Here is a 12,353-nt window from a genome sequence, read left to right as displayed (position 1 = left end):
TCTATCCCTAGGGCATATAAAACATCTTTCATAATGGCCCTCCTCATAATGACCTGACCCCCCACCCCTGGGACATCTACGGGAGGTCGAGGGGGTACATAAAATGCCAAGATATTGTAGTTTATCGCTTTTTAATTTCCCCCACCACCAAAGTCGAGCTTAGGTAAACTTTACACTTACCAGAAGTTCTACAACACAAGGCTGCTTTTAAAATGACCTCAGACTCTCAACAGTGCATACATGCAAGTGCAGAAAAGGTTGGAGGCCTCGAAAGTGCCATGCCCTAGTATATACTAGGTACTTATAGGTAGTTTTAATTCCCTTGCCTTATTACCTACTAAGGACTTATAGGGTAGGTCATGCCAATCCTAGGTGTACCCTAATACATAGTGTACCCTAATGCATTTGTGTGCTTTCAATGTGTGTTTAACAAAGCACTAGCCCTGGGCCAGCCTCAGCGTCAGGAAAACAGCACCCATGGGTCTCAAATGGGGTGAAAAGTGGGGGGACACTGCAATTAGGTCCTGATTTCCAACAATGATACAACTATAAACAAAACCATAATTAGTTGGAGCTCTTGCTTCAGGTCATCAATTGGAGTCACCAAGAAGCAGCACTTAGTGAGAAATGCCTGTTATCTCTTAAGGATCCCATCCTCGTTTATCAAAAGAGAGTGAAAACTGTAACAGTCAAACACATGTTGTCCAAAGGCCCTTTATGCAAGCTCCAAGAACCCCTTTCATGACTACTGAAAGTGCTGGATAATGGAGCAACAAGTCGGATGCAACGGTAGCTGTTGATTGGCTACTACTAGTTTGTGACTGTTACTTGGTACAGAGGGCTTGATTTAGATTTCGGCAGACAGGTTACTCCGTCACAAGAGTGATGGATATCCTGTAATATACATCCCATAGGATATTATGGGATTTATATTTCGCCAAATGGGATATTTGTCATCGTTCTGACGAAGTTACCCGGCAGTCGAAATCTAAATCACGCGCAAGTCTTGTCTTCCAACCCCAAAATAGGTAGTGCTCCTGATAACTGCCAACGTGCAACAGGAAATGGATAAGATAGTCTGTCCGAAGTCGAGCAGGAAGAATCCTATGAAAGACTAAAGAGAAAACCACTTCTGTGCAAGAAAAAGTGTTGATCAAGACCACCTCATTAAGCCAAGATATGTGCTTATAATGTGAGAACCATACGCAATAAGAAATTGGTAGAGCTGGAAAAGAACTAAATGGAAGAGATTGTATTACATTCGCGGCTTTAGGTATATTAGGCTAATACAGATACATGTTGTCACCTTTTAGAATATATAAAGATACACCTAGTTCATCAGTAAAGTAATTGACTGACATCTTTGCTATGCCTGAGTCACTCCTCAAATGTTTACACAGACCTGAAGCCCGATTTGGCCCTTTTCGTTAGGGAATCACAACAACAGGGTACTGACCTGCTCCCTGGGCTCTTATTTCCCCAAAGTGCTAACAACTTAGCTTACAACTTTTTCTTTTCTGTTTTTTGCCACAGTCCCCATCTCTTACACCCCCCAAAGTTTAGAAGTAATGTATTACTCTAACCCTTAGAGTAAAACTCTCACCTCTTTCAGGGACAGATAGCATCGGATCAAAGTTTGTGAATGATAGCAAACTCAAAAGTTTGTGGGGGTTTACAAACTTTCAAGACAAAACATGCCTTGACTCCTCCACTTCTCACCCTCTTGGAGAGTTCACAATAGCAGATATCCCCACTTTTGTTATGGAGATACTTATATCAGGAAAACAGTTTACATTTTTGGGGAATATGTTTGTGAATTCCTGACAGGGGCTAATGAAGCTATTTTCTGCCACATAGGTACATTTAGTGCAGTTTTTTTAATCAGGCTTTGGGCTTGCATGCCTGTGCATAACCTCAGAGCTCACTTTGAGTTCCTTATTTAGAAATGGGTGACTCGGATTCAGCCCACTGGATTGTTGAAATTTTTGGTAAATGATTTGCTAGCTGCAGTTTTGCAGAAAAAAATAGCATTGTGTCTATGCCGGGAGGTGGTCGGTGGCAGGTTGCCGGAGATCGAGTCGGCCGGTCGGGTCCCCACCCGGCGATTGCAGCACCGAGAGCTGACGAGTGCAGGGGTGCCCTAGGGTCTATTGCCGAACATTGGAGAGCCTCCCTGGGCGGCACGGTGAGGCGGAGGCCTATTCTGCCCTTGTGAGACCGGGGCCTCGAGTTTCGCGACCTTGAGACCGGACTGGACCTGGGCGCAGTGGTTGACACTTATCATCCCAGAGAAACTTTCGGACGTGTGGTTGTGCCCTGGCCCAGGGCTCGGAGCCTCCTGAGCCCAACGCTGTGGGACCGCTCCTGAAGATCCACCGGGTCCCGCCGCGGAGGGCGATTGCCCCGATCCCGGGGTGTGCTGTCCGGCTTGGCTGAGGGCTCCGGGGACGATAACCCGAGGCGGCTACCCGAGGTGTAGTGAAGGTGGGACTGCACGCGGCCATGACCAGGGGTGGTGGCGGAGGCCCGCCTAAGCAGGGTCCCATCGACAAGTTTACCGGGCCCAGTGGTGGATCCGGGGCGCCCGGCGGCGGCAGCGGGGCTGGGCCGGACAACGCGGCGCTCCTGGTGGCAATCACCCAGTCCAGAGACATGCTAGATGCTAAGATTGGGGCTGTGGGTGCGGATGTGACACTGCTGCGCCAAGACCTTCGCAATGCGGTGGAGCGGATTACGGAGACGGAATCCAGAATCTCGGTGGCAGAAGCGGACATCGGCACGCTGAAACAGAAAATGGCGGAGATGGAGCGTGTCCAAAAGACTCTCGCATCTCGAGTGGAAGATGCCGAAGGGCGCGCACGCAGGAACAATCTCCGCTTTATAGGTTTTCCGGAGAGGTGTGAGAAGGACGACATGGAGCAGTTTTTGTCCCGGTGGCTGGAGGGCTGGCTCCCGCCGGGGGCCCTGTCTTCTTGTTTTGTGATCGAGCGTGCCCACAGGGCCCTGACACAGCGGCTGCCGGAGGGTGAGCATCCTCGGCCTGTCATTGCTAGACTTTTGAATTACCATGATCGCGATGTCATACTGCGGGAAGCAAGGATCAAAGGCCCACTTTCTTATGAAAATCACACCAGCATGATCTTTCCCGATTATACTAGGCTTGTGCAACAACAAAGACAATCGTTTGTAGCCGCCAAGGACAAGCTGCGGGGCCTGAAACTCCAGTACTCTCTGCTGTACCCGGCTCGCCTACGGGTGGTGTACCAGTCCCGGACCCATTTCTTTGACTCGCCAGAGGAGGTCTTTCGGTGGACAGACGAAACGGTGAGGATCAGGCCGCATGCCCAGCCGGGGCTGGATCCGGGCGGGTCAAGGGGATCATCGCAAGAACGGACGAACCCCCAGGCCCGAAAAGGACGACATCGGAGGTCCCGATCACGCAAGAGATCTGCCTCCGCCAGTGCGACGCAGACCAGTGGAACAATGGACTCTGACCACTCGGACGCTGGCAGTTGAACCCTGATGGGGCCTGGACCCTTGTCTTTCCCAGTAATGTGTTGCCCTACTTTGCAATGGATCATCTAGTGGGCTGTTTATGTGGGGGAACCGCCGATGTCAAACTGCCACCTTCGAGACTCTTTGTGGCTATATGTGGTGACGCTGTTGGGGCTCGGGATGCGACTTTCAAGGGGCCTCTGACCCTCACGAGTTTGGGAGTTGTCTGGGGGGGTGTGTGTGTGTTGAGGTCGGGATGTTGGGATCCTTTGGTATGGTTGGCCCTGGGTCCTCGGTTTTGGATCGGGGTCTATCCATGCCGCGACAGATACTTCAGTGTTCTATGAGGTATAGGGGTGGGGGGAGTTGGAACCGGGATGTGGGGAGGGTTGGTTTGTTGTTGGGGGGGATTCAGGACTGGGATTGGGTGGGAGTGGTGGGTTCGGATTCGGGGCTTTGGGGTGGGTGGGAAGACTCGCACGTGTGTATTACTGCTGGACTGGGTGAGTGGTGGGGTGTGTTGGGGTGGCGCAGGGGGCCTGATGGGGGGAATCACCTGGACAATGGTTGATCAGACTGCTACGCTTCCCAATAAATCCATACGTGTTGTAACGTGGAATGTGAGGGGGATGCTCGATAAAATCAAGCGTGGAACGGTGTTGCGCTGGGGGAAAAGGGAGGCAGTAGACGTGCTTTTGCTCCAAGAAACCCATATGCTGGGCTCCAAGGTCCTTAGCCTTCAGAGATTTGGCTTCCAGCAGGTCTACCATGCCGGCTTTACAAGGGGATCCAGAGGGGCGGCCATCTTGGTTCATCGCAGGGTGGCTTATGTTCATGAGAGGCAGTGGGTGGACCCCCAGGGCCGCTTTGTCTTTATAAAAGGAATGATGGGTGCTGAACCTGTGGTTTTCGGTAGTGTCTATGCCTCTCCTCCTATGCAGTGGGCCCTGTCGGAGAGACTGTTTGCGATATGGGATGAAATCCCGGATGTGTTGACGGTGGTTGGGGGCGATTGGAATGAGGTGATGGATGTGTGCTTGGACCGCCAGAGGCGATTGCCAGTGGCTGTGGATCCTTCTCCCTCTGCCCCGCATACTAGGCTGCGTGCGACGACAGTTTGGGCTGGGTGGATGTGTGGCGCCATTTGCATCCGGTTGCGCGTGAGTTCACGAATGTGTCGGCTGTACATGGCTCCTTTTCGAGACTTGATTATATCTTTATGCCAGGTGCCTGTCCGAGTCGTGTGCAAGACGCTGCTATCTTGCCCAGGGGTCTGTCCGACCACTCCCCAGTTGGGGCCACAATAGACCTCCCCACAGGACGGCAGCCGTTCCGTTGGCAGATGTCCTCATGGCATCTACAACAACCTGATTATGTCCATCACTTGCGGGAGGCGATTGATAACTATTGGCGTGATAACCTTGTGGGGGACATTGACGCAGTGGTGGTATGGGAGGCGCTGAAGCCCACGATACGGGGGGTGGACATCGCTTGGTGCGCTGCCGCCCGCCGGAAGCATCGGGAGGCCATATCCGCTGCGGCCGCTCAGGTGGAGACCCTGAAACAGCGTGGGCGGGAAGGGGGTGATGAGACTGTGGTACGGCTGCTCCTACAGGCGCAGCAATCCTATGCCTCAGTCTTGCATTATGAGGCCAGACAGGCGTGGCTCGCCACCCGCAGTAGGATTTACCAGTGGGGCGACAAGTCCTGCACGATGCTCCACAGGCTGTGTCAGTCTACTTTTCAGCCGCTCGCGTTGCCGGGCCTCACGGCAGAGGATGGCTCGGTGGTAACAGACCCGGCCCGCCTAGCGGCTAGCTTTGCCCATTACTTTGAGGAACAGTATGCCCCTCGAGACTCCCTGGAGGCAGATGAGGTATCCGCATTCCTGGATGATCTGTCGCCGAAGGCCGTCTCCGACGAAGCCAGAACGGCACTGGACGCTCCGCTCTCTGCTGAGGAACTCGGGGAGGCGCTGGGGCAGCTCAACACCGGGAAGGCGCCGGGACCGAGCGGCTGCCCGTGTGAGTTTTACAAGAAGTTTCATCTCCAGCTGGGGTCTCAATAGAGACGCGCGCTTGAGGCGGCACGGGTTCGGGGGGAGCTACCACCGGATTGGCGCCACGCCGAAATCGTGGTGTTTCTGAAGCCTGGCAGGGCCCCTGACAGGCATGACTCGTACCGGCCCATATCGCTATTGAACATTGAGGCCAAAATCTTGGCGAAGGCCCTGGCGAACCGCCTTCTTCCCTATATTACAGACCTGGTCCACCCCGACCAGGCCGGGTTCATGCCCCGCAGGGCCACTCGCCATAACATCCGGCGGGCTCAGGCGGCGGTGGATGCCATGGGGGCCCGGGACAAACAGGCGGCACTCCTGCTGGCGGATATGGACAGGGCCTTTGACTATGTGAGCTGGGCGTACCTGTTTACACTCTTGCCCCGTCTTAATCTGGGCCCGGTGTTCCTGTCATACCTGAAGTTGCTATATACCAATGTCACGGCCTCGGTTCGGGTGGCTGGTGCCGCGTCCGGGCGATTCCGGATTGGTCGGGGGACCCAACAAGGTTGCCCATTGTCCCCATACCTGTTCGCCCTGGCTATGGAGCCCCTGGCGTCTTGTGTGCGTGCTGATGCACGGATACGCGGGTTTGTGTGGCGTGGAGAGCTGGTGGACAGAATTGCATTATATGCAGATGATATCCTCTTTTTCCTCACGGACCTGCAGCACTCTGGGCCCCGAGTCCTGGACGTCATGTGCGTCTTTGGCGAGGTCTCTGGCCTTCGGCTTAATCTGCACAAATCGACCTTATGGGTGCTGGGCGGCGGGGTCGTGACGGACCCCTGGGCAGCGGGTCTGCGAGTGGCGACGGATGGCCTGAAGTACCTCGATGTATTTCTCTCTGAGTCGCGCACCGTTGCCTGGGACCGCAGCATTCTGCCGGTGTGGGAACGGGTCCAGGCCGACATCAAAACGTGGTCCAGGATGCCCCTTACTATTTATGGAAGATCTGCTATCTTCAAAATGGTTGCGCTCCCAAGCCTGCTGTATCAGCTACAAAACTACCCCTACCCTATTGGCCCACAGTGGTTTCGCCAAGTTAACTCGGCGGTGGGCCGTTTTCTGTGGGCTGGTGGTGCGGCCAGAGTGGCGCTGAAGACATGTTTCCTATCTACTTATTGTGGTGGCCTGGCCACCTCCGATCTGTTATCGTACTATCAGGCTTCTCAGCTGCTCATCCTTAACGAATGGTGGTACAGTGACAGGGGGGACCCGGCCTTTGCCTTGGAGCGATCGCTTATGGGTGACAACACGTTACACACCATTCTATACTCGGCCCGCTTGCGACGTGCACTGCCGTTGGTCACGAGAGTGGTTTTTGCGGTGTGGAGACAGACCCTACGCCGCATGGGCTGGTGGGGCACATTGACGGCGGAGACGCCGTTATGGCATAATGGCCTGCTCCCGGAGCTCTCGGCTCTAGACGGGTTTGAGGGATGGGAGGCAATTGGCATTTCGCTACTGGGCCAGGTAATGTCTGGCACTACCCTTAAATCGTTCCAAATGCCTCAGTCCCAGTTCTTCCGCTACTTACAATTGCGCCACGCCCTCACCCGAGCATTGCCCATTTGGACTCTCTCCCGGAGTTTAGCCCGGTTGAGGCAAAGGTCTTTATGGGGGACCTGGGGGATAGAAAGGTCTCCCGTATTTACCAGACACTGGTCACTCACTGCTCCTCTACCCTACTCCCTCTTCGGGTGACATGGGAAGTGGATGTGGGCCCCCTGGATGAGGACGATTGGAGAGAGGCCTTGTAATCCCCGCGTGGGACAGCTATCGCTGTGCGACTCCGGCTTATCCGATTCAAATACCTTCATAGAACCTATTACACCCGCGAACGGTTGTGGAAAGCTGGGTTGATTGAATCCCCGGAGTGCCTGCGCTGTGGAGCCGTGCCTGGATCTCTGTTGCACACCGTGTGGTCGTGTGCTCGATTGTCTGGCTTTAGGAGGGGTGTGTGGAGCTGCCTGTCCGAGGTCCTGGGTTGGGATCTTCCCCGCACTCACCGGCTGGGGTTGCTGCATGTTAAGGAGGGCATTGGTGGGAACATCTATAAACGTCACCTGCTGCTCTTGGGGCTTGTTGTTGCCAAACGGGATCTGGCCCGGGCGTGGAAGGGAGTGAGGGCACCCCCTTGTCTGCGTGGAAGGCGGGGTTGGACTACTATATGGGACTTGAGAAGCCGATCTTTGAGGCAAGGGGTTGCCCCCGCAAACACTACAAAATCTGGAAGCGGTGGGCCGACTACAGAGGACTATCGCTGGATCCCCCAGTGGAACGAGAAGAGGACATATGATTGTGCTAAAGTTGTTGGCCCGATTCTGTGACACACCCGTCACACTACACCTAAACCTTTACTTGCTGCTACTTGTACACGTGCGTGGGGGGGGGAAGGGGGCGTGGTCCTGGGAATTAGGGGGTTCTGGGAGTTGATGGGGTAGGGTGGGTTGTGGGTTTATTCATATTTGAGCCTATTTTCGGTACCTAATTAACCATTACTACATGTCCTATACACTGTGTCCTAACTGTTGGTGGTGATCTTCGATCTGTGGGGTGCCACGATTTTATTGCCTGCTTTGCTCAATAAAAATGGTTGTGAAAAAAAAGAATGTGTGGGGACGCTGAACTGATACCACAGTGACTATATTATTACTAGAGATTATAGTATGAGCGGAGACCTCCAGAGTTCTCCAACACAGTTGCTGAGGTCTCCGCACACCTAGGTATGTCTTTTAGTAGCAAATGTGGCAGGAAAGTGGGTAGATGGCTTTAAAATGAGGAATAAGTACGACTAGATAGTAGGGGAAAAGAGCAGTGTTGGGAGGGGGTAAGGAGCAATTTAGCGATGGACATGTAAATACTAACCGACAAAAAAGTAAGCCTATTGCTATTCAGAAAATGCACTTCTAAAGTTAATACAGCTAAAAGGGACCCCAAACCGTTGTAAATGTGCTCTAGTCCAGCCTTGGAGTAAGTCCAGCACCACAAATGGCCACTCATAAGTGCTGCAACACTCTTCCATAGAATAATGGAGGCAGGTACACTAAATAGCACCCCAAAGGAGACAATATTAAATACAATTATTTATTTAAATGTTTAAATTACATATATAGATTTTAACTGTTATATGCTATTTCATAATCTATTAATTTACTAAGTTAATGTTTACATTTACTTAAATAAAACGTTTAATAAAATCAACATGAATTAAAATGAATTAAACAATTAATTTTAAATAAAATTTTGTAAAACATTCAATAGAACAATGATAGTGATTTGGGGTTTTTGTTTAATAATTTTAAATATTAATAGCTACAAAAGTATTTAATTTACTTAATTTAATTATTTATTACATGTTTGATTTTCTAATCTGTGCTCTACGTCCTCCATGGACCGAAGCCCCGACTTCCCCTGGATTGTCAATTGACGGAGGCCGTGGCGGGGCTCAAATATCTGGAATTCAAAATGATGTCCCTTCCCTGACTTTTATATGAGTAACAGAATACACCAATTCCGGTAGCAGCATCGTATTTCAAGGAAATAGAGTCTTTGGTGCGGGAATTGCTTTGAGAGGGTAAGACCCCCCTGCATTGCCATGCAGAAACTCACGTTGGGGTGGTTTGATGGTGGAATTGGACTTCCTGATATGAAACGGTACTACTGGGCTTCACAGCTCGTTGCCATCAACTAATGCCGGTATAGGAGACATGATGACCGCTGGCTCCTACCAGGTGGCGACTTCGAGGGGGCGGTGTATAGTAAATATCTGATATATCTGTCCTGTCCGGTCCTACTAAACATGCTGTGCACGTGTGGAAAGACGCTACCAGGAGTTTGGGTTGGGAGGGTAAACTCACCAGGGCCACACTGCTCTGACACTGCGATCGGTTGGGTCGATTGCGCGGTCCCGGGGATTCGACACAGGGGAAACCAGTGGCATCTCCAGAATTGGGGATCTATGGGAATCGGGCGCGGTTATACCATTCTCCCAATAGCAGCAAGAATATGAAATGGCCAATTCTGACAGTTTAGGTATCTCCAAATCAGACACGCTTTGCTAGCAGAGGACAGGATTTTGGATGGCGATTTGTCAAAGTGGGCTATATCCCTTATATATAAAAAACTCATTAATAACATGCCGGATCCCTTGATCCGTCTCAGATGTAAATGGGACCAAAATGTGGTTGGGTTGGATGACGAGGAGTGGCGGGCTGCTGTGGCGTCTCTGCGGGAGGTAGCCATTTCTTCTAGGCTCCGATTGGTCCAACTCAAAATCCTTCACAGAACATATCTGTCTGGGCCCTATCTGGTCCATATGGGCTACGCCCAAGACGCTAATTGTGTCTGGCACTGTGGGCAAGAGGGCTCCTTTATGTAAATCCTGTGGGAATGTGCTACAATACCGAAATATTGGAAGCGGGTGGTACGTATGATGGAGGACGCATTGGGACAGCAGATACCGTGTAACATCAAATTGATTTTGTTGAACATCTGGGACCCTACAGACCTCCGTGCTAAGGAGAGAATTTGGGTGGCTCTGGGATTCATGGTGGCCAAGGGCAATATTGCACGAGTACGAAGGGCCCCAAACCCACCCAAATTTGGCAACTGAGCCAAGGACATGGACTGGTCTATGGTGACGGAGGTGCCTATCTATGTCTCTAGGGGGTGCCCGATGAAATGGTCACAAATATGGGGGTCATGGAACACTTTTCGTGGGGATATATGTGAACCACCTGGGAGCAGGGAGGAGGGTGCTACTGTAATGGTATAATTTATGATTTCTGACAATATTTGTACTGTACTGTGCCGTGAGATATTGCTGCTGTGTTAATGTGCTCTACATACCCTTTGAACATTGTGGTGCTTCGATTGTATACATGCCTTTTTCAATAAAAAGAATTATACAAAAAATAAAGTTTGATTTCCTGAGTTAATGAAGTAACTGTTTTTCTTTAGTTCTATGTTAATAATTATTTTAAGGTAATGTACATTTTCATTTATATTAAAATATTTTTTAAGAATGAATGCACTATCATTTTTCCCAGTACTTCACCACAGGGAGATCTCCACCCGGTGGTCGAGACCACTGCCTAGCTGTGAAAAGGTACGAATAGTAACGTTACACTCATTAATCCTGTTCTAGCTGGCTACCTCCCACTGTTCAGAGGCGGTAGAAACATGTAAGTCTGCACCTAGTAGAAATGTTGTAATAAAAAATGGTGATTAGCAACAATATGTAAACATACTACTAGGAGCAGTTTACACATGTGTAAATTTACACATGTAAATCTGCCTTTGTGAATCAGGCGGAAAGTATTTCAATACATTCTCCTTAGTGGACCATCCCCAAATCCTCTCTGAGGAGAAAAAGTGTCCTACAGCCCAAATGCCTTGCTCTTTTTCGCTTGCAGCAGGGTTCTCCAAAATCGGTCCAGGATGGTCGGATCCATGAAAGATTTTAAGATAACCACATTTATCTAAATGGGGAAATGCTAACAATCTGGCATGGATTCGGCCCTCCAGGACCGACTTTGGAGAACCCTGGTCTGGAGTATGCCCTGACTCGCTGGCAGTGAATTCTAGCCCAACACATTTAACTTACACTTGTAAGTTGTTTCATCTTGCAAGGTTTCCTCCAGCTTGGTAAACACTTCCTGCATCTGGACCTGTATGGACCCTTCTGTTATTCGTGCTCCCACAATGAAAGACTGAGGACCGCGCGTTCCTCCTGAGATGAAGCGAGGCTGAGGCTCGCGTGTTCCTCTTGAGATGAAGCGAGGCTGTAGACCGCGCGTTCCTCCTGAGATGAAGCGAGGCTGAGGACCGCGTGTTCCTCCTGAGATGAAGCGAGGCTGAGGACCGTGTGCTCCTCCTGAGATGAAGCAAGGCTGAGACTCGCGTGTTCCTCCTGAGATGAAGCGAGGCTGTAGACCGCGTGTTCCTCCTGAGATGAAGCGAGGCTGCAGGCCCCTGCTGAAGCTGAGCGACCATTGGCATCTTTATCTCAACAGTGATAGTTGTAGGGTAGACATTTACTGAAACTAGACTGGAAGTACCGTTCCTCCCTTGAGCCAGGCCTTGACTCCACGTCTACCTAACCAAGCTCTGAAGCTTCCTGAAACCACAGACTGTTAGAGACAGGGTACCCAGGTTAGCGGAGACCCCCGCCAGCCCCACTTTTAAAAATCTGGTAACCCCTGTGTGCCATTGGGATAATTTTTAGCGAGTGACCATTGTCTATTCTGAAGAGCCCCACCTTTTTTCCTTTGAATTCTTTCACACCGTGTACTTAAACACCATTCAAATGTGCCATGCATTTTGCACGATAAAAACATACATTACAAATATATGTATGGTAAATCCTGGAGCAGAGTTCACCGATCTTGACATGTGTAACGATAAACAATTAAAAGTTTAACATGTTCAATCTGGTGAAGTCTGCTCCAAGATTTCAAATGTTGTAGGCTGAAAAGTATTTTAGATGTTTTATAGAATTCAAACAATTAAAACATTGCTAATTAGTGTTTAATTGAAAGTAAAAGCAAAACAATTACTTTCTTTCCCGTTGCCAGTAGGCTCGCCTTCTCCTGTTTGGGTTCCTTTTGCTGGCTCTGAGTTGCATTTTCTGGCTGGCCCCAAGCCTGAATGAAGAGAAAAAACACAGCTGTAAAGACAGATAAGCATTAGAAGCTGAAAAAGCAATTTCAGCTTACAAGAGGAGATTCGCCGACTGAGTCAGAATTCTTAATAACCGTATTGTTCTTTTTATACCGTACACAGCTGGCTTTGTGGC

The 12,353-nt window shown here is 50.4% G+C and overlaps 1 protein-coding gene across 5 annotated transcripts in view; it reads right to left on the bottom strand.

Moving 5' to 3' along the window:
- Positions 1-12,353, bottom strand: part of CLIP4 (CAP-Gly domain containing linker protein family member 4) — a 303,168-nt gene that overhangs the window by 55,851 nt on the left and 234,964 nt on the right. For all 5 annotated transcript variants that reach the window (XM_086926149.1, XM_086926148.1, XM_086926150.1 and 2 more), the window contains one exon: positions 12,115-12,201. In XM_086926149.1, the coding sequence (XP_086782275.1) occupies positions 12,115-12,201 (87 nt within the window). The remainder of the gene's footprint in view (positions 1-12,114; positions 12,202-12,353) is intronic.

Source organism: Lissotriton vulgaris, chromosome 6 (assembly GCF_964263255.1).
Source record: "Lissotriton vulgaris chromosome 6, aLisVul1.2, whole genome shotgun sequence".
NCBI classification, from domain to species: Eukaryota; Metazoa; Chordata; class Amphibia; order Caudata; family Salamandridae; genus Lissotriton; species Lissotriton vulgaris.
The sequence above is the reverse complement of the archived record's forward strand: the minus strand, read 5'-3'. Positions and strand labels throughout refer to the sequence as shown.